General features: G+C 37.6%; 1 protein-coding gene across 6 annotated transcripts; it reads left to right on the plus strand.

Annotated features, from left to right (window-relative positions):
• Positions 1–2160: 2160 nt before the first annotated feature.
• Positions 2161–22416, plus strand: CIBAR1 (CBY1 interacting BAR domain containing 1). Of its 6 annotated transcripts, none has more exons than XM_085572337.1 (10): positions 2161–2223; positions 2348–2707; positions 4040–4274; positions 6729–6797; positions 11770–11871; positions 15419–15523; positions 16035–16148; positions 17738–17857; positions 21598–21699; positions 22283–22416. In XM_085572337.1, exons 2-10 carry the CDS (start codon positions 2619–2621, stop codon positions 22301–22303), a joined length of 957 nt encoding a protein of 318 aa, XP_085428463.1. In that variant the 5' UTR covers positions 2161–2223; positions 2348–2618; the 3' UTR covers positions 22304–22416. The 6 variants fall into 6 exon arrangements, with proteins under 6 accessions (XP_085428463.1, XP_085428461.1, XP_085428458.1 ...); XM_085572335.1 differs by having other exon boundaries at positions 2400–2707; XM_085572332.1 differs by having other exon boundaries at positions 2636–2707.
• The last annotated feature ends 328 nt before the right edge of the window (positions 22417–22744 follow it).

Genomic DNA, 22744 nt, shown 5'->3' on the forward strand with positions numbered 1-22744 from the left:
TTGTGTGAATCAAAGTTTTCATTGAAGTGATCTGAATTATCTACTTTCAAGAGAAAAACCAAGAAGAAAAGTTAAAAACCAAATTTTAACTAAATCAGTTTCTATTCGCATGCTCATGTAAGCCTATCAAGTTCTTTTCATACATATGGGGAAGTAGCACTCACCTTCTCCCTGGCTGACACATGGGGACAACCAACCTTTCACAACTCAAGGAGGGTATGGGAAGAGGCAGAAGCCCTCGGTTCACAGACAGTGCCCCAGTGAACAGGGCAATGACATTTCTGCACCATGACCTCCATCCAGGGAGAATTCCTTGGTCTGAGTGCCCCTCACCACTCCCTCCCACAGCAGTGACTATTTTCAGATTGAATATCTCTTAGATCCCTCTGACCCTTAGATCTTCTAGGTTCCCTTGAGTGAGAGGCCTCTTTGTGTGTGTGTATGTGTGCACGTGTGTGCACATGTACAGTTTTGTGTAGTAACATAATCCCAATGGATACACCAATTCTGTAACCTGCTAAATGCCATGGGAGCATCACCGTTACCCACCTTGTTCATTACTTTTGGCCATTGGTTTTAGTTGGAACTTAAAGTTTGTTATCTGCATGAAGTTGTTGCCATGCACCTCTGTGCCAGCATGCTGACAGTTGTCCAGGTCCTTAGCTCTCATGGACCACCATAATACCAGAGGGGTTTTTGTTAGACACAGCACAATTCCCACTATCCTCCTTTAGAGCCTTTTCTGCATTAGTCTCATACAACAGGGTCATGGCCACACAGTCCTGAAGCCACATTCCCAATACATTACTACGACAGAGAGGGGGTTAGGGGTTTTTTTATATTTTTGGTTTAGTTTGGTTTTGTTTTGTTCTTCTTTTTTTTTAAGATCTTTTCTGGTGCTCCATTGGATTTTTCCCATGGCTGCTCAACCTCAACAGCTCTTCCTTAGGTGAAGACAAGTTAGCCTTTTAGAAACTTTTTTTTTTTTTTTTTTTGGAGGGGTTAATGGGAGAGGTTTGAGCTTTCTGGCTTTCTGCTCCTGCAGCAGCCCAGGCCTTGACACTGCACTTGTCCTTGAACAGACAAGTTCCTTGGTAGGGCTCATGTGTGGGAGCACCAGTCACTGCTTGTGTCTCTCAGGGAGCAGTATTGGTCCCGGTCCTAGTCAGTATCTTTATTGATGATCCGGATGAGGGAATCAAATGCATCCTTAATAAATTTGCGGACGGCAGCAAGTTGGGCAGGAGTGTTGAAAGGATCTGCAGAGGGACCTGGACAAGCTGGATCAATAGGGCAAGTCTGACTGTATGAGGTACAACAGGCAAAATCCCAGGTCCTGCACTTGAGTCACAGCAACGCCCTGCAGTGCTACAGGCTGGAGGAAGAGGGGCTGGAAAGCTGCACCGTGGGAATGGGCCTCGGGGGCTGTTGCCAGCGGCTGAATAGGAGCCAGCATGTGTCCAGGTGTCCAGGAAGGACAGCGGCACCCCGGCCTGTATCAGCAATGGTGTGGCCAGCAGGAGCAGGCAGGGATTGTCTCTCTGTGCTGGGCACTGCCGGGGCCACGCCTCGAGTGCTGTGTCCAGCTCTGGGCCCCTGCCACAAGGACACTGAGGGGCTGGAGCACATCCAGAGAAGGGAAAGGGAGCTGGGGAAGGGTGTGGAGCACAGGTGCTGTGAGGAGCGGCTGAGGGAGCCGGGCGTGTTTAGCCTGGAGAAAAGGAGCTCACGGGACCTTATCGCTCTGGACAGCTCCCTGAGAGGACTGCAGCCAGGCAAGGCCGGGCTCTCCTACCGGGCAACAAGTGACAGGACTAGAATACATAATCTTAAACTGCGCCAGAGGAGGTTTATGTTGGACAAAAGGAGGAATTTCTTCCCAGAAGGGGTGATTAGACGCTGGAAGGGGCTGCCCAGTGAGGTGGAGGTGTTTAAGGAAGGCCCGGAGGCGGCGCCCAGTGCCATGTTCCGGCTGGCACGGGGTGTCCGGCCGGCGGTTCGACTCCACGGTCCCAGCGCTCTTTCCAGCCGCACTGGTTGTGCTTTCCGGGACTGTGCGCCGGCCCCGCGGCGCCTCGCGGCCGCAGCCCGCCCCGCAGGCCGAGGGGCGGGCCGGGTGTCCATGGGAACGGAGCGCACGCCGGCGCCGCCTCCTCCCCCGCTTCCCGCCGGCCGCGCCGCCGTCGCCACCATGATGCTGCTGGGCCGCGGGCTGGACGCCAGGTACGGGGCCGCGGGGCGCCGGGCCCGGCTGCTGCGGGCAGAACCCGCTGCCCGCGGCGGGCCCGCGGCGGCGCGGGGGCCGGGGGAGATGCGGGCACGGGCTTTAGCGCATCTGCCTCCCTAGGAGATGGGACCGCCTCTGCTTTCCTCCGCTAAAGGCCGCAAAACTTTTCCAGGCCTAGTCTGCTATGCGGAGATGGGGTAAAGATGTGCTGCCGGTATTTAGTCGGACCTCTCGCGGATGATTCTGTGGGCAGTTCTAAGCGGTCGCGATAATGAGAGGGGGAATGAAGACTTCTATACTCCCACATAAGAAGATGCAGTGTTCTGCGTCCCAAAATTAAATACTAGTTGTATGGGTGTACTGTAATGTCTGAATTTTAAAGTGGGCGATTATGTCTTCCTTCTGGAGTGAATCAGTTTCTGACATGAAGATCTTTCAAGAAAATAGGAAATATATACCTTTTACTGAAGATTTTATCAGGTAATGTAATTTTGAAAAACAGCTTTATTAGTACTTAATGAAATTCTTAATTGCCTGCTCACCCAGTAAAACCGTCCCTATTCAAGTGGTTCTGTGCTCCATCATGTCTTGGAGGACTGAATAACTTCCATGGGTTTGTTTTTTTTTATTTTGGCCTGAACGGAATCGCTTTTGAACAGTCTTTTAGACAGTTTGCCATGAAGCAATCCAGCTGGGTTTTTGCCTAAGGCAGAACTCTGGCATGAAATACTTTTCCTGAAGTAAAGGTGTTCCTCATTTGACTTGATTGTATTGTTTAGTCTCAAAATACCACATTTTTTCGAATTTTTTTGATTGTCATGTATCCTGATACGAAGTCAGTACTTAAATACTAGTCAGCAGTATTGGGATAGCTTACAGATATGAAGGAAGTTTTTATTTCTGTCCCTTGCCAAGATAGTGGTAGGAGTGAATTCTCTTGCAGAGAATTCTATCACTTCAAATCAACAACCTTGTGTTAGACCTTAGAGATTTCTTAGGACCCAGTATCTGGCAGGCACTGTTAGCTGAATTGTCTTACAGCTGATGCACTCAGATCAACAACGGGCATGAGTTCACATGACCATCAAATAATATAGGAATATGAAGAATATGAAAGCAAAATACAAAGTGAAATATGTGAGTTATTGGAATGACTTATCTGAATCATTAATAATGAAACATACAGGTATTGGATCAAGTAAATTAATTAGATTTATGTAGTTTAAAAGAAAGTAATTTATTAGTGTGATGAATGTCCTTCTTCCAGTGGTATTACAGTTTTCACCTCTTGTGTCCATTCACCTTTGTTCTTTAATTCTTGGTGGTATTTATCCTCTGTAGTGCAGTTTGGTAATTGTTTGCAATTTAAAGAACATTTAATGTCTTTAGTGGTTTGTCCTCTTCTGCCTAATTTCTCCAGCCATTGCCTTGCCTGTTTAGATTGCAGGCTGTTGCAGGAAGGGATGGTCTTGCAGAAGTCTTGTTTGACTGTAGGTGTTACCACTGTGTTAGTAACTAATGTCATTAGTAATAGTGATCTTTTGCTTAAATGCAGGAGAAAATCTTCCAAGCAGATTTTTGTGATTTGGGTTTTTGTCTATTGGATCTTTAAATGTAAATCGCTTTTTTGTTTGTTTGTTATGCATTCATAATAAGCACATATTACATCAGTTACAACATTTTCTTTTTCAGAATAAATTTCTAATTTGCACTGAAATGAGATATCCAAATTATTAGTGGTAAAATTATATCGTTTTTCTTCTATATGTGTTGTAAACATTTCTGCCTGTCTTATTTTTCTTTGGTATCCAGGGACAATCAGACTAGACAAATGCAAGATGCTGTTTCAAATGTGGAAAAACATTTTGGTGAATTGTGCCAAATATTTGCTGGATATGTACGTAAAACTGCCAGACTACGAGACAAAGCAGATCTTCTAGTAAATGAAATATATGCATATGCAGCTACAGAGACACCAAACTTAAAAGTTGGACTGAAAAACTTTGCAGATGAATTCTCCAGACTGCAAGATTATCGCCAGGCAGAGGTACAAAATTAAAGCTGTACATGTTCTGTTTGCCATCTGAACTTTTCAGTTACTTATCTATGATTAAAAGGGAAATCATATACTCTGCAATCAGAAGAGAAAAAGGAGACAACACATCTAAATATATTAATGTCTGAGCAAGGTAGGCTGCCAAAGCAGTCATCATTTACACTCCTAATCACTTCAGGAAAAACTGCATAAAATTAGTACTGTTGAAGTCAGGAAAACTTTCCATATGAACAGTTGAAGTATTTGAGAAAGAGCAATTTTTTTTTATTTGTCTTACACTTTAGATTGTGATTTATGGTTAATAGTGTTCTTTTTAGTTGTGTGACTTGAGTTGTGTAGCAGCAGCTGATGCAAAATTAGTCATTTTCCTTTTGCTGAGCTTTATCAGAAATAGTATTGAAGAGGTGCTGTTAGGGACCACTGTAGATATCATAAGTTTGTACTTCAACATTAAAAGTACAAACTTGATTTGGACCATATGTGGCTATATAATCACATTTCTGTTAGATGAGTGAAAGTGCAAAGAAAGGTGTTTATGCCGCTTACACATTTACGTGTGGTGCCAGTCAAACTGTAACATATGATGCAGAATTCCAGATACTGAGGTTAAATAAAAAATCATTTACATGTACTCAAACTAGTTTTGGGCGTATATATCTATTCTTTTAGTAGAACATAAAAAATTCCCTTTTATAGTTTTGAACAGCTAAGACCCACTATAATTCTAAAAAGAGACTGAAGTAGACATTCTTTATTAATGAAGAGACATTCTTCATGTCTTCAGATAGGACTTTTATTTTGGAGAGCATTGCAAGTCATCACTTCATGATAACAAAGTGGAAAAAGAAAACCTTTTAAAAGTAGTTAATATGGGAAGCAGAGAGCTTTAAATACAAGGAATGTGTGTGGATCTTTAACAGTCTATTTAGGGAGGGATTTTTAAGAAGTAATAAGAAACTTCAGGGTGTGTGCAATTTTTATTTTTCTGAAAGCTCTTTTACATCTGGCTCCAGCTGAGCCACATGTAGGTCCTTACGCTTCAGTTGATGTAATAGCAAATTATCCTCTGCTATTACATTTATATTATGGCCAAAGGTGAATGTGAACTCAGACTGCATGATCTCTGTTTTCATCATTCAGCTAAGAACCTGTAATTTTGAGGTACACATGTAACAACTTGAGTTTTGCTTTTGTTGATTTTAAATGTGTTTTTAAAAACTGACATTTGGCTTCATCCTCCTGCCATGTCTGTCTGTAAACTACCATTACCCTGTGAAAGAAAAAACACAGAAGCAGAAAAGGAAAAGAAAAGCTTTTAATCTTTAAACCAAGTTCCCCTTTGCTCCTCAAAATATATTATCTCAGCTTTGCTTCTTCTGGGCTTCAAGTCACTTAACAGTTTTTCTGTATGCTGACAAAGTGGTCAAGAGAAAAGTATCTTATAAGGATTATCAATTTCTGGTTTTTAGCTGCAGTGCTAGATCTATAAATACTGAGGTGTGAGGTACCACAACATTTGGTAGGGTAAGATGGGCAGGTTATTTGGTATGTCTGTAACACATGTGTTGTTTAGAGCCTTACTGACCTATTCCTTTCTATTCTATTGGCACTTCAAGTGAAATTGTTTGAGAGTGCACTGGTAGATGGTATCAAGGAGAATCTATGCTCAGCTGGCATAGATTTTGGCTGACTAGTGACTACCAGTATCAGTATAGAGGGAACTGTCCCTTCCCAGGAGGGGTATGCACCTTGTTCTACTCTGTATGTAGCAGTGATGGGCCACAGGACTCACTCATGGTCCATAAGTCATTGGCAGATTACACTGAGGCCACTCAGACAGTTTTGTAAGATTTGACGAGCAGGTCTTATCCTATTGCCTGTCTGACCATATGTAGCTGTTTTTCTGACTAGGAGAACTGAAACAAAAATTCAGAACCACTCATCTGTGAGAGCATTTATGCATTCTACATACCTGGTTACTGGTATTTTTAGTACACTCAGTAGCAGTGATGCTATTTCCATTATTTTTAAGTGTTCCATTCTGTACAGTAAAGATTGCTTAGTCTGTAACCTTATCAGTAAGTGTACAGCAAATACACTGATCTTCAGACAGAAAGCTACAGAACTCCAAGATGCAATGCTGGATGTATTTAGTACTCAGTTTGATGTATTCATAATTTTCCATGTTCCATTTATCCTGATCTAATTAGAAAAAAGGAATTCCACTAGAAATCAGCTTGAGCTCTTCAGAAAACAAATTCCTTCTTGGTTAATGTACTTGACTGTAGTTTTTAAAAAATTTTTAAAAACCCTTATCCTAATATATTTTCAGCATATATGGATTTAATTGGTAATAAGATGAGTCACTATTAAAAGAAATTGTCTCCTATCCCTGCACACCATGAATATGGATGATTTTAGCAACCTTGTGATTTCTTTTTGTAGGTTGACAGGCTGGAAGCCAAGGTTGTTGAACCTCTGAAATCTTATGGGACCATAGTGAAACTTAAAAGGGTAGGTTAAACATGTGTTTTCTCACAAGGTACATTTCTACGTTCTGGCAACTCAGTTGAAAACTTCGTGTTTGTAGGGAAAATAGTTCTGATTTTTCATATTTCAGTAATTAGTTTAAATTATGTAGTTAGACATCTGAACTGAAGCAATATATAAGTTGGAGGAAAGAGCTTTGATGCAAAGACAAGGCTCTCCAAGTATAAACAAATGCTCAGAAAAGGCATTAGTATGAAATTGCCTGGATAATGTAAGTTCAGGACTTTTTATTTATAAATAATGTCATTTATTATTGTGTGATTTTGATTATATTATTACTACTACTTAGTCATCAATATGCTGCCTTTAACAGCTTTTCTAACTCAGAATTATGTTCTACATTAAAGTTCATAACTTAGAAAACACATTTGAACCTGATAAGTAGGTAGTGCCTAAATCCCGCTCTGTTAAGTCAACACTATGACCTGAAGATACACAAAAATCTGACATCTCTTCATTCACTATATTTTTGAAACAATGTTTATAGGGGTTTGAAATATTCCCTTAAAATACCTGTAAGTTTCTTTCCCCCAGGAAAGATAAGCTTGAGCAAGGAATTTTTAATAAGCAAATACTAAAATTAGATCTTTGTAATACATGTATCTTATACAGATAATACCTTAATCCTGCAGACTCAAATCTGTAATTGATGTATATGTCTGTACCATAATCTATATAAATCAAAAGCTTGGATCATTATTATTAGCTGATGGTATTTTACAAAAATACCAAAACAGAAATCTTGCGGTGTGTTCATCATCATTGATTTGAGTAGGTGGTGGCAGTGCATCTCAAGCAAGCCGTTTTCCTATGTTTTTTGGTTTTTTTTCATATGGTGAAGAACCAAATATTGTTTGGAACTTACTGCACAGTTACCTCACTTGGTGGTTAGAGAAATGATTGTGAAGGAAATGCATCCTACACTTGAGTAGGACTACCCTCGGTAGTCCTTAGCAGAGCTGTAGACTGTAGAGCCTAAAACCTGGTATCTTAATGGTCACCAGTTTGTGAGATCTGGGTACTTTGTAAGGTATAAATGCTGAGAGTGGAAGACAAGTTTCATGTGTTTGTGGTGGTAGAGTTTGCTGAGGAGACACAAAACGTCACAGCAATGCCTGGGCCTTCCGAAGCATTGAAGAGACTTCCTTGAGGTGCTCTGCCGCTGATACCAGTAATGCTGAGGACAGAAGCAACTGAAACCAAGTCATTGCTTGCAACAGTGAATTGAATTTCCTGTGGCCTTTGCCTTTCATAATGTCAGAAAGCCTTGCATAATCTTTATTTTAGTTATAATGAGAAATACAAGAGCATTTTTAAACTGTAGATGAGATCAACTATTTTACCAGTTTACCTTTGAACTAAGATAGAGTTCTCTAGAGATGTATACCATTAAATGGCTATTTTTTCCCTTGGCACGTTGACAACAAAAACCTTGGTTAAAACTTCAACTACCTGGTCTTCAGTTATCATCTATAATCACTGGGACATATTTAGTGACAAAGGAAATTTTGTCACTCATGTAAATCTAGCACAAGGTGCTAGTTCTAGGACTGCTTTAGCTGTAACTACGTTAGCTGACTCAGTTAAATCAGGCAGAGTATGTCATTATAGCTACTTTCTATAAAGGGGATGTTCTCACTGCTGCTTACTCAGTTGATCTGTTCAGAAGTAGACAGCAGTATTTCTGTACTTTATCTAAAAACAACTGTTGCTTTTTGTGTGGTGTAAGACATCAATGTCCTGTGCTACTAAATGCTTTAAAGAGGCTCAGGTCAATCACAGTAGTGTTGTCCTTGATTTGCTAATGCAGTAAAATTGTTTCATTCACTTGTTCTTCTGGTTTACAATGCTGAATAGCTTCAGTGGAAGCTAAAACAATATTCTTGTCCTGTAACACAGCTTAAATGTAGGATGAGGATTTCTTTCTGTTTCATTGTTCTATATATCAGTCTTCACTTTTCTGCTTTTTGGCAACTCTGTTCCTGGTTCCTTTTCTTCATGTAAAACAGGACATCATAAAACCAATGTGATCCACATACAGAATAAAGGATTGATTTGCTTTAATAACTTCAGTGACTAAAGCAGGTAACAGTACAGTGATGAAGCTCTGCCAGCTCATTGTCTGGTGGATGAATTATAGCTGTACTTTTGTATGATTTGGAAAATATGATTTGACCAGAGTTCTTTCTTGTGACTTTGAATTCATAGTTAAAACCTAGAGGGACTATGAATAATTTTATATTCTTTGTACCTTGTATCTCATTGCCTATTCCATTACACTTTTTCTAGAGTGTACCTAAAGCATATTTTCCAAAAACATGTCAAAGCTTGGTCTAAAGACACTGGAGGTGAATGTAGGACTGTTGATGGTAGTTAGTGGTTAGTTGATGTTTGTGGTGTTTTGTTTTAAATGAAAGATTTCACCTAATCTTTAGTTCTTGTTATGTGCTCCACTGAGATGTAAGAGCTCTGTAATGCCCTGGGTTTTTTTTCTGCATGAAGGTATTTAGATGCTCGTAAAACAAATTTTTCTTTTTTCTGTTAGGTAATAGATACCTTGATTCTTTCACCATAAATTACATTTCCCCAGCTTTTTAATATTTTTATTGGGGTTTTTTCTGCACCCTTTTCTTGGACAAAATATGTATGTAACTGTGCCCTACTTTTGTACATCCAAAACTTGTATATAGCTTCACCACTATGGCCATCATAGCACTAATTCTTTGTCACACTTTGGCTAGAAGAGAAATATGTTTCATGATGGCTGTTGCTACAGAAAACAGAGGTAGAGGAGGGAACAGTTCAGTCCCTGTAGGTATTTCCAAAGTCACTACATGCTAGAAAGAAAATACTGAATTTAATAATGATAACTCTAGAACTTTGCATCCTTGAGTACACTTTGCTTGAAAGTCAGTACCCTTTCAAGCCACAGTGTTAAATCTGATTGACTGTTTTAAATGGGCCTAGAAAGTCAGTGCTATTAACACTAACAGTGCTATTCTCTTTCTCTACCTTTACATTTTTAAACTGGAAAAAAACAATTTAAGAATTTGTACTATTGCTTTTCTTGTAGCCACATGGTTCTCAAAAAAGCAAAAGGCCTTTTCAGTAGTCTTTGACCTTACAGATTTTGTAAATTCCCTTCTGAAAGAACAGCAGTAAAATCAGCATTGATGGGCTGAACATGAAGTAGTTTTTATTATCAGAAGTCAGCTCTGTGTCCCTAGAGATGAAGGAAAATGAGTTATATACAAGGACATACAGACAGTAAGGATAGAAACAAGGAAGAAACTGCATGTTTTGACCCTGACCTCATGTGCAGTCTCATTATTAAAGGAACACACAGCACTGTGAAACTTGGCAATCTTGTGCTTGTCACTGAGTAGTGATCTGGTCATGGGATCACAAAACTTACTGAAAGACGTGTTCTTAGTTGCATATCCATCCTTCTTAGTCATGGCAACATACAAGCATTAAAATTGTGAAATCCAAGGAAGGAGCACAGACAACTTCCCAATATGATAGATTCTAATAGCTCTAACTCCATTCTGGAGTAATAAATAAATGGGAAGTGGTATTTTAGAGTGAAAAGTCATTTGAAATGTGTGCCCAATCCTGCCTCAGATTTTGTTAGACTTTAGACTGTATTTCTACTTATTCTAAACTACTGCTCCTTTAAACTGGAACCATCAAAATTAATGACCTTTTCCATACCGGCATCAGTGGAGTGATAAATACTTGACTGATAATCTTACATTCCATGAACGCCAAACAGTTAGAAAAACAAATTTATAGCATGAACAAAAATTTGAGAAAACTGGTAGATTAACATTCTTGAATTGTCACAGATATTCCTAGAAGTACATACTACTACTCCTTTGGAAATGGAACAAAACCAGTTATCAACAGTTTCTGCCTTTTCTAGATCAGTTAAGTTTTATCTTCTCCAGCTCCATCATTACTTGGATGTATTTTGTTTCAAATGGTTTGAAACACTTTACTAAATGCATATATATATATATGCAGCTTAACCCTTTCAGCCATAGAATATGATACCTTCTAGCACAGAATTGTTTCAGTTGAAAAAGATCTCTCTAATCATTGAGTGCAACCATTTGCCCTGCACCATCATGTTCACCAGTAAACTCCCCAAGTGCCATATCAGCACCTTTTTGGAACACTTCCAGAATTGTGATTCCATCCATTCCCTAGACAGCCTATTCCTGACCACTCCTCCCATGGAAAAAATTTTCCTAATATTTCATTTAAACCTCCCATGGTGCAGCTTATATGTCCTCATTCTGTCACTGATGGCCTGGGAGAAGAGACTGACCCACACCTGACTACAGCCTCCTTTCAGGGAGCTGTAGAGAGCGATAAGGTTCCCCCTGAGCCTCCTCCAGACTAAACATTCCCAGCTCCCTCAGCCACTTCCTCATCAGACTTCTGCTCCAGCCCAGTCAGCAGCTCCACTGCCAGCAGTGACAGCCATTGACAGTGGACAGGTGACAGCAGTTATATTTTCTTCATAACTTCTTGGTACTGACTGATGTCGCTTTATTTGATGCTGCTTTTTATTTCTAAGTACCACATTTATTCTATTGCTAAGTCAGGAATGAGTCTGCCTTCTTAACACTTTGGGGATCTCAGCTTGCAACCATCTGCTGTACTTTTCATGTAAAGCTGTGAATATCTTTTTCTTTTCTTCCCCACATTTTCAACTATAACATGTGCTGTAGGGAGTTGCACAAGGTGCTAAACTCTCCGAGTCCCCACTGACTTCTCTTTCATAGGATCAATTAACAGATCACTAAAATCTGTTTTTATTTGAAGTAGAGCTGTTGTCCATGCTTTCTAGGCAATGCATGTATGAAGAGAGCATATTTTATATTATGCTAACTGTATTTCAAACATGTCTAAAACATTTTATTTCCAGGATGATCTTAGAGCAACTTTAACAGCAAAGAACCGAGAAGCCAAGCAATTATCTCAACTGGAAAAGACACGTCAGCGAAATCCATCAGATCTACACATTATTGTATCCTGCATTTCTAGTCACAATGAGAAATATTTTTTAAATTTCTTTGGAATTAAACTGTTGTTTAGGAAGTAGTAATAACAGGTAGCGCTCCTTAGAGGGTAGAGGGACTGTTTCCAATGTTGAATCTTTTCTTAAACTTAATGAAGAGTTATAGCTGCTACACAGCAGTAGTTACTTTTGACTTGAAAAGAAACTATGAATGATTTTGTTTATTAATTATTTATCAATTATTATGTTTATGCAAGAGAGGCAGGCATAGATTACATCCAGGAATTTGGAACTTCTTGAAAGTAAGTGTAATCAAACAATTTATTTTTTATTTCTGTGGATTTATTGTTTTTCTCCGTGCCATTTTGATCTTCGTACCTAAATGGGATATGAGTTTTCTCCAGCTGCATGAAAGTTGTTATTCTGCTAGTAGAATACTCAACTAGACTACACTTCCTTTCCAAAGACCAGTCACCATCCTCAGTACACTATTCTGTACCATGGTGGGAAAAATTAAGCCTCCATCAAACTGAAATATGATTTCTATTAAAATCTCGTCAAAGTTTCAAATTTTGAAGCAATCAGAATCTAAGGAATGCCAAAATAAATGGGATCAAGGTAATCCTACTTCAGTCTTCTTATGCTTGTGTACTATGATAGAGGATCTATCTTCATGATGTGCTGTTTACTTTTTATCACATTTTAGTGTTGGACTTGAGAGTTAAGCAGTCCTATTCATTGTTGGATTTTATCAATTCAGAATCTTCAGGATCTTTGTAGTGACTGGGGCATGAGACTGTAGAAAGAATGAAAATGACTGTGTTGGTCAAACAGGACACAGGAGAACTTCATTTTATTTTTGTCTTCACCAGAGAATTTCCATTTAATATTAATCAAATCAGTTAAATGAAGGAATTACTTAATTAGAGTTCCTAGTATAATAAAGACAGATCTGTGTCAGCCAAAGGGTTAGAATTTGAGCTGTGTTGCAAAGTTCTCTTTTGTTGGAATTAAGGGAGTAAATTATAACAACAAGCTGTTTTTTCCCAAAGGGAGACTGGTCCCATTTTTCTCTCTTGAGCTAATTCCCATTTAATTTCATGGGTATGTCACTGGCACCTAGTTCATTTCTTCTTGTTTCTTTTCTAAGCTTCTCCCAAATACTTTTCTGTGAATTAGCTTCTTTTAACACCTGTTTTCTACACTTAAGGCTTTGCCAGAAGAGTTATAAAATCTCAGTACAGTCTGATTCTGCACATGGGAAAAGCACCAAATGTTGCCTATTAGCATTTTAAAGTGATTGACACTTTAAAAGGTCAGATTGACACTCAAAACACATAAAAAGGTATTAGGAGCAGGAATGTGTTAATTTGCTTTTGAGGGTGTGTGCAGGTCAGCTTTCAGATCTTGAGAGAGGCTTTACCACATTAGAGCTCATCAGCTGGGTTCCTGCAGGGGTTCTCTTATTCTTGACCAACTGATGTTGCAGCAGTGAACAACTTTGGCCACAGGATGTAAAGAATCTGTACTCACTCCCATCTTAAAAATCGTGTGTTAGCACAGCTTTGAAAGGGAAACATTACCAGATTTTTAAAAATACACTCCTGTAAATCAAAATAGATTTTTTTTTTCTGAAGAAGTCTGCTAAACTGTAGGTTGCCTGCTTTTTATTTTTTTCTTTTAAATATAAATAACCAAGCCCTCAGTCCAAAACAGATAGCTCTCCTGAAATGTTTTGGTCTGGATACTTGAATTCTAGCAAAGCTCTAACAATGTTTACATCTTGCAGCCAAAGGCTTCAGACAACATAATAATAGCACTAAATATATAGATGTTTTGAAATAACTAAGGTAAATAGTTCACAGCAAAAGTAGAAGTGAAAATAAACACATTCATGAATATTGATTGTTACATTGCCATTTTTTCCTTTACTAATATTTCCAGTCACAGGTGAGTGTTCAGAAGAGAAAACTGCTGTTGTCCAAAATATGCTGGCTCTGTGACTTTAGACATTTCACTGTAAAATAACCAGAATTCCTCTCCCAAACCATATGTGCACAAATTATGTCCAATCTAAGATGTATTGAGGAAGTGTATTTGATTATCATAGAAATAACATACTGTATTTGTGTGTGTAAGGGTTGCATATGCTGCCACCACTTACAGAGTGACTGATGGAAGTAATTGAAAATACACAAGATGTCTTTTCTTCCCTCCTGTGGTTTGAGCAAAATCAAGAAAGAGAGAGATGAACATGTGACCTTATGTATTACTAAATATCATTATCAATTTTGTTTGCCCCAGAATGGCAGAATTGTGTCTGTGATTTTAGGCTGTTTTTGAACAGAGATTGTTTCAAATTGATAATCCTGTAAAATAAGATTAGCAGATTACAATCAAAGAAGTGAATAGAGCATGCCTTATGCCTTTGGTTTCTATATCTGTAACACTAATAGCTAGATCACAGGAACTGGACCTGTGGTGTCTTTTTCCATTAAAAAAAATCCTCTCCAGTTGCAGTTTTGTAGAAATGGGAAGAGGCTTACTGCTTCATCATAGGATACAGTACTTGATCCATATACTACTCCCAAATCTCATGACAAAACAGATTTGTGATGATACTGACTGAGCATGTAAGTATCACCAGTGTATGATGTTTCAGCAATAATGTATGGAAAATAACAGGAGTTTAGACCCAAATCTTGTAGATTTCAAGTGCAAGCTCTTACAGCTGTACATTGTTAATTTGTAATAGCACACAGTTCTCAAGCTTGACTTAATCAGAATAGTTTCAATATCTTTCATTGAATGGTAGTCAACTTTATACAGAGTTATAATCGTGTCAAAGTTAAAATAGCTCTCGAAAATGCTTTTTGTAACAAAATAAGAAAAAAACTGTATTTATGTGTTAAAAATTGGTTGATGTGTCCCCTTCCCAGTGCCCTGCTGAAGATGGTTTTTATAAGATATTTTAATAATACAAAAACATTAAGAATATAAAATACCTGAAATGCATTTGAATCTAAAAATTACAATGACTCTAGCCTGAAATTGAGATATTTATGTGATAAGTACATTAATTCCAGCTGCTGCTATAATTGTCTATTTAAATAATTTGTAAAAACTTACTAAGATGAGGTTCAGCACACTATACTGGAAAATAATCTTGCTGGACCCAGCAGGATAATCTGCAGTAGAAAAAAAAGGGTTATCTTTCCTGCTCACCCACCACTCTGGCCTGTGCTGGGTTAAGTACCTAAATCCAGTCACTGTCTTGCCAAAGGGATGTCAGGACTGGCTCAGTAAAACTTTATTACAGAAAATTAATCAGGGCAGAGGGACTTTCCTGACTGGCTGCAGCTGGTCAATTTTCATGTTTCACATCAAAGTCACAACACTGTAGAAAGCATCTTTATATGTTCATTAAGCTACAGATTTAAAATACTGTAACACAGATACGTATTGTTTGGCAAACTCGGACTTAAATCACAGCAATTACAGCAAATAGCTTTGTATCAAATACAAGACTAATTCCAACTTTGTGTTACTTTACCAGGCTGAAAATGAACTGCAGAGAGCAACACTGGATGCTACTCGAACAACTCGGCACTTGGAGGAAACCATAGATAATTTTGAGAAACAGAAGATAAGGGACATCAAAGTATGTGTGCTCACATTTCATCTTGCATAATAAAATTACTATAGTTAGTCAGAGGCAAGATTAGCAACATTCTAGTATTCACTGAAATGCAAATCTCATGGTATTCATGGATATTTTACAGATTTGTAAATTACAGATAGAGAATCTACAGATAACTTATCCTCAGCCTGTTATAAAAAATAGTCTTCAAAACAGCAAAACTTCTGATGATCCCTTGGGAATACATATTGGAGATTATCGAGTGACTTTTCAGTGACAGGTTATTCCTAATATGTTTCCTCTTTACTTTTAAAGTAGTTATTTGGAATTTATTATTAAATAATAACTGCGTAAATGATAGCCCAGCCAGAATTTGTGTTTAATGTCTAAAATTCAGGTCTAATTATTTAAAAGTACTAAGTATCATGCAGTTATTTATATCATGTAAATACCAAACACAGAATACAGTAATTTTTTGAAGTGCAAATATACTTACTGCATTAAGAAAACCTTTCTTTTCATTTGTTTTCAGAACATATTTTCTGAATTTATAACTATTGAAATGTTGTTCCATGGGAAAGCTTTAGAAATATATACTGCTGCCTATCAAAATATCCAAAATATTGATGAAAATGAAGATTTGGAGGTAAGAGTGACTGAGATTTGCTTTTCTGTTTACTTCCTATGTGAAAACAGTATCACAGTTCAGCTACACATGTTCCACACAGAAAAATGCAACAAATACTTCAGGTTCCTAGAACAAACTCATGTATACCAAGCTTCTTTTTTTTTTTTTCACTTCTTCAGCAAATGTGCAGGTTTGTAATCCCAGAGAACACAAACAGAGAACAACTGCAGTGGCAGTTTAATCTTTCCCACAAAACACAGAAAAGAGATTCACAAAATTACCTGCCATTCCCAAGCTCAGCTAAACAAAAAACAGTTTTTAAAGAACACTTCTGCAGTGAGTCTTGCTCTACAGATGCACATAGAAAAAAATCTTATACTGCTGTAGTAAGATGATGTAGAGATTAATTACTACATTAAAGATCTCCCTCTAACCTGAATTTTGTTTGCTTGTATTCATCTTTTAATCATTTTCATTAGGCTGTTCTAGAATTAAGAGACATTTGTTATTTACTACATTGTAGTTTTTTGCCTTGTGGCTGTAACCAGCTTCAAGTCGCCCTTTCTTTTTGAATTATAGTCTCTCTTGCCCAAGATACGCTTTTCAGTCCTTTATTAATTCTTGCAGTTCTTCTGGATGCTGGGTCTTTAAACTTAGCATCATGGAAGTGTGTGTTGTGTATGTATGTTTGGTTTGTCAAAAAAGTTGGATCATTTTCAGTCTTTTTGTAAATCATACCAGTCATCATTTTATTTTTTCTATGACGTAACTCAGAACCAAGTTAGCACAAGACTTAAAAAACCATGAGTCTTCAGTGACAGTTATATTTGAGACTACTTGGTAATTTTACTTCATTTAAACTATGCCATGGGAATTTTATACTATTTTAGTTTCACAGTTACAATGTCACATGGCACCAATTTAGAAATCTCTACTTAAAGTCAGTACTTTGTCTTTCACAACCAAATTTTTAATCTCATTTTAAATTTCCTGTTAATTGGACAATTACTTACTTTTCATAAAAATACTGACCATAATATACCATCCTCTTGACTTAAAGTCTTGCACAAATAGCTGTATTGGTTATCGAAATAACTTGAAAATACTATGGATGTCATCGTCTCCCCTGTATTCCCAAATTTTTCTTGAGTTGTACATATCATGTACATTGCAAGTAACATTTTTCTGATGCAGTTGTGACCAACAGCAGGGATTTGCTTATGAAGGGGTTGAGTTCATCTTTGTAAGAAATGGAGAGCCTGAAGGAGTTGCTGGGGTTCATAATTCTAGCTTGGCCTGAAACTCAGCTATGTATTTTGGTGGGAAATTATTGCAGTTTTCCCTGTGTAAATGTCCCCAAACCTCTTGAAGAATTTTTGACCACATAAGTATGTTGATGTTTCTCAGGTTAAGCAAGGACTTTGTTTCAGCTAAAAGTGATCAGTCCAAACTATAGTCAATGCACATCTCTAGATCTCATGATTATTGCAGAAAATTAATCTAATCAAGCTGCAAGGTTCTTCTCCAGTGCTGCATTTCTGCAAGCTTCAGTCTTGGTGATTCATAGCTTGCAAGTATCTAAGTCACAGCTTTCTCCATTTGATTAGGTTTTTCGGAGCTCCCTTTATCCACCAGACTATCAGTCTCGCTTAGACATAGTTCGTGCAAATTCCAAGTCCCCCCTGCAAAGAACTGGCTCCTCAAAATCTTCACTGAGAACAGCACAGGTAAGAGAAAAAATACATACTAAATCACTATAATAAAGCTCTACTTAATAATGTTTTAGCTAATACACATGGATCCACTGTCTTTACTCAGTTCAGGACCATCAGAAATGTAAAGAAACTTTCAATGGCATAAATACCACAATAGGCTCTTGATAATGCAGCTTTATCATTGTAGGGAAAAAACCCTCAGCTTTTAAAGCTATGTTGCTTACTTTTGACAAATGCTCTTCCCAGTAATACTTGGTCTTCCATCAACAAACTCCACAGAAGAGCTCTAGGAGCTCATTGAAAGAGTAGAGACATTCTTTAAATACTTGCATATTTTTAGTATTCAGATTCTAGAGTGTGGCCTCTCTACCAGATCCTAATCCAGACCAGTGATGCCTTCTAGAGCAGAGCAAACCCATGACCAAGAGATCTCTCATTTTATACTCTGAAAATTCACAGCAAGTGAGGAGAAGGATGACAAAAATGAGTGAAACAGTTGAAGACAGTGCCACTCTTTTTGGACCAGCTACCTTTCAAATATCTTTGCCACTTGTTTACAGCAGCAAACTTGCAGACATTGCAAAATGCCTAAATTATTTTTAATGCATTGCAGCTGTAATCCTGTAACTACAATGATTCTTACCAGTGTTTCAGTTAAAGACAAAGCTGTATTTAAAATGCATGTATCTTATCTTTCTTCTTTAAATATAATCATGCATTGATACTGTAGTAAGGTAAACTTTTCTTGACTTCATACACACTTTACACCTTCTCTGCTCTCAACACAGTTCAATAATTATAGTTGAGCTGTTCTGTTGAAAGCATGAATTGTGTCATCTGAAAAGATACAACCTAGTGAGTCACTGCATGAAGTACCACCTTGACTGAGTAACTTGCCAGTCCTATCACTCAAGCAAATTTCATATTCAAGCTACTTCAGTAAATGTAAGAGAAAAAAAAAAACTGAGAGTATGTATACTGATTTCTCCCAGAGGTGGAGTGGAACTGCATTTTTACTAACTTAGGGTTAACCTTTCTCATTTCCTAAACTACTCTTAATTTTAACTTTGGGCGTTAGTGTTCTCATAACCTTTAACTTACCTGAGAAGAACAGAAGGTCATCTAGACCTAGAGGGAAACTGCAGTGCAATTCAAAATGTCATCTTACTTGGCTGTGCAGTGTGTCTGCAGAAGAGGATCATATGGCAGAAAAAAGGGGTGGAACACCCTACTAATGCAGTCACCATAGGGCAGTGAAGAAAGGGCAGCCCTTTCTGACTCTGTAAATAGCATGGTGCTGAATTACACTAAGGGCTTTAATCTTTGGAACGACCAAACATCTCTTGAGAAAAAAAAATGCTGCATTCAGAAAAACCTGCAAGTGACTTGTTATCTTTTCTGTGGATCTTTCACTCTGAAATTTTGACACATCTAGTTTCCTGCTGCACAGTAATCCTTTACTGCCTGTAATGTAGTACTTTGCAATTTCTAATGTAAAGCAGTATAAATTATGTGGGAAGCAGTTCACAGAATCACACGGCCCAAGTCTGTGGGGCAGGGGAGGACAGACACACACACACGGACACTAACCTGTAGGTGGGGGACAGTGTGGGAAGTCACTGCATACCAGATGGAATGAAGTGTGCCAGTAACACAATTCAGGTCTTTTCAGAGGATTTAACACATACCATCCTTGAATTTGTTTCTAGCTCTGTAAACTAACTTTCTGTATTATCTGTATGTTAAAAATCTAAAGTACTCTTTAAGCCTGATTAATTTTCTCACAAAGAGCTGTGTCCTTCATTTTACAACACATCTCTTGGCAATTTATCCTTAAGGTTTTGGTTTACCAATTCAGGTTAATACAGCTTATGTTTTAGAACTATAGCAAAACAGAATTGACCTTTTTGAGATACTTAAAGTCAAATTTAAATTTAACCATTATTCAAATGTCTGCATCTGTATGCTCCAGCATTAAGATGTGGAGAGAATTGCCATGTTTCAGAAGCAGCATTTGCAGTGAAAGATGGAGCTGAACTGCTTAACCAAGGACTGTCATCACTTACATGCAACTCACAGAATTAATTTTTATGTAAAATTATTTATGGTCAAAAAATTATATTATTATTTTTTTGCATTAACTTATGAAAAATTAAATTTCAGTAATGGTATGTTGTAGCTCTTTGGCACAATAACTTGGATTTAAACTGCATAATTTCTTTTCCCATCTTCCTTCCCTGATCCAGTCTGTATCTTAGGGATAGCCATCTTACCACCACCAGTGATAATATTTAATATACTATTTAGTTAATTGCTGCATGATCAGAGGTATTGGAGTAGTGAGCAGGAAAAACCCATAAAGCCATAACAGTTCCTATTTCAGGAAAGGGGGGAGCTTTTCTTCAGAAATATGATGCAAATTCTGCTGAAGAATTTCAGATGTTCTATACTAGGAAAAAGGCTTAGAAAATTAGTCTATCCCAGTGACATTCATTTCACCTTAACAGGCTAAATCTGCAGCATTCCTTAAACTCCAATTACAAATCACTCCCATTGTATTTCTTTCACAGAATGAGAGACTGCTGTTTAGACATTTCAATTCCAGTTAGCCCAGCTTCACCCAACGATTAACTGAATTTTCTGTTGTGTTCAGGAATTTGTAAGCAAATACTTGCTTTGAGCTAAATTATGTACTTTGTGAGCATGAACAAGATGAAGGATTTTTCTTCTTTCAGCAGTTCAATGACTACAGTTTGCTTTATGCACCCACAAAAAACTTACATTACATACATGGCTGTATGAATTATAACATGTAGGAAGTCAATTTAATAATGAGTATTTAAGGACCTTTAAAATAGGGGGCTGCTTAAAAAAAAAAGGCAAGCTCTGTCTTCAGTAAGAAGTTTTTATTATATCACTGTATGTGAGAAGACACAGAAAATACAACCAAAATTAGAGCTGCAGATGCCCTTAGAAAACTACTGAACCTGAAATTTTTCAAAAGCATTCCAGATGACTTGGATAACTGTCTTCAGTGTTCTCTTTCTTATGGGGAAAGGAAAAAAAATGTATCCTTTAAATTGTAAATGTTGCATTGTCTGTGAAGAATCTATCTTCAATAGGAATTAGATTGAGCCCTCATTAAAAAAAAGAGCAGACTGCAGCATCTGTCAAATGGGATGAAAGCCTGGCAGCTGGCACTTGTTTTTAATGTTTGATTAATCAAAAAGAGGAGTCACTCTAAAGGCAAGTACTTATGGGCAGGGAAAGAAGTTCATCTATGAATCAAGACTCTTAAGTTTGCTAATTCATTTCTTGAAAAAAAAAAGGTAAAAAGCTTAGAGCAGCATTGTTTTGAGCTTTTAACTACCAAGGTCTGATGTCTTCAAGGTAAGATTAGGCCCTAATATGCCTCTTCAGCCTGCTGTTTCAGCAGTCACCCCTGGAAAAAACTGATTTGCATCTTGTTGATGCTAAAAATCAATTTGGTAAAAAATACCATTTTCCCTATCCTATAAAAGCTCTGAAGGACTACATGGATTCTTTTAGCTTTTAAAAATCATTATAGTATTTTTATTGTGTGTCATGTATTTTTCCATTGGTGTGCATCCTACGAAGAGTAAATAAATAAACAACTTGCCCCCAAATGAAAACCCTACAAACATTTAGGCTGAAAATGCCAACGGATAATTATTTTTTGTTTGCAGAAAACAAACAGTTGATATCCTTTTGTTGGGTTTTTGTTTCATCAGATTTCCCGTAGAATGCTAAGAAAAGATGAAGAAGAGGAAGAGGAGGAAGATGAAGATTCTGAAGAGGAGGATGAGGAGGATGAATTTGATGCTAATAAGGAAGTGAGATAACAAAACTATTCTAAGAGGGGCTTTTTTATTAAGGGAAAAAAAAAAAAAAACCTTTACCTAAAGGCTTTTGTATGTTGGATCTAGAATTTCACCAGGGCTATATATTTAGAATTCCAGCAGGAGCAAGAATCGGCACTGATTTAAGAGTGCCAGACAAGAAATGACCAGTTGCAAAGAATGGAAAAAAAATCCACTGAATGTGGGCAATTTCAGTAGCTAGAAAATTAAATATTTAAATAGATGCCTGTATTATATTTGCATAGATGTTCTATTGTAATCACATTTGCTTAAACTTACGTGATGAACAGCGTCCAAAAACTGCACTAAGCTTTCAAGCAGTTACGAACATTGTTTGCTCGTTATTTTGCCAATAAATTACCTCTCTAGCAATACACCTATTGAATTTAAGTAGTCTAGCTGTAACTGATATAATTGGGTTTATACATCCTAAATAACTGTAGTAATTGAGAATCTGTTTTCAGCAACAACCTGTTAAGATTTCATTTTGCTATCCACCCTGGATGGCAGAAGGCATGGTGAGGTGTATTTTCTTTCTTATTTTCATTTTTCTCAGGCTTTCATCAGGTTCAGATGACTTTTGATTCCTTTACACATACAGAATGAACAGTCACTAATGAGGACCTGGCCCAGTATCTTATGTTCAATGCTGCTTTGCTTTTAAATAAAAGTGCCTTCATGATTAAACTAGTGGATATTTTATGTAGTTGATCTTTATTATATTAGTTGACATGCTATACTTAATTCAAATTTCATGTGTTTAGCTGCATGATTCAGTTACTTGTTCCATCAAACATACAAGAAACTACACATTTTGAGTGTAATTTCTTATCTGATTTGGAGTTACAGGTTGCATGTGTTCATTTTATAACAGTGTATGGTTGTCCGCCACACTTGCTACCACACTGTTCCCCTCCAGCTTTAGTATCTGCTAAAGAACAAATGCAGAAGGAATTTAAACTTGTGACTGGGAAAACAAGTTATAACAAAATCTTCTTTCAGTTACAGAAAAAAATCA

This window comes from Lonchura striata, chromosome 2 (genome assembly GCF_050655825.1).
Source record: "Lonchura striata isolate lonStrDom1 chromosome 2, ASM5065582v1, whole genome shotgun sequence".
Lineage (NCBI taxonomy): Eukaryota > Metazoa > Chordata > Aves > Passeriformes > Estrildidae > Lonchura > Lonchura striata.

What these genes read in the sequence shown, in the direction of transcription:
- CIBAR1 (XM_085572332.1), top strand. Translation starts at nt 2,192, where the DNA reads ATGATGCTGCTGGGCCGCGGGCTGGACGCCAG. An exon ending in AAGATTATCGCCAGGCAGAG is followed by an intron (nt 4,275 to 6,728) that starts GTACAAAATTAA and finishes TTCTTTTTGTAG; the next exon opens with GTTGACAGGCTGGAAGCCAA. An exon ending in ATGAAAATGAAGATTTGGAG is followed by an intron (nt 16,149 to 17,737) that starts GTAAGAGTGACT and finishes CCATTTGATTAG; the next exon opens with GTTTTTCGGAGCTCCCTTTA.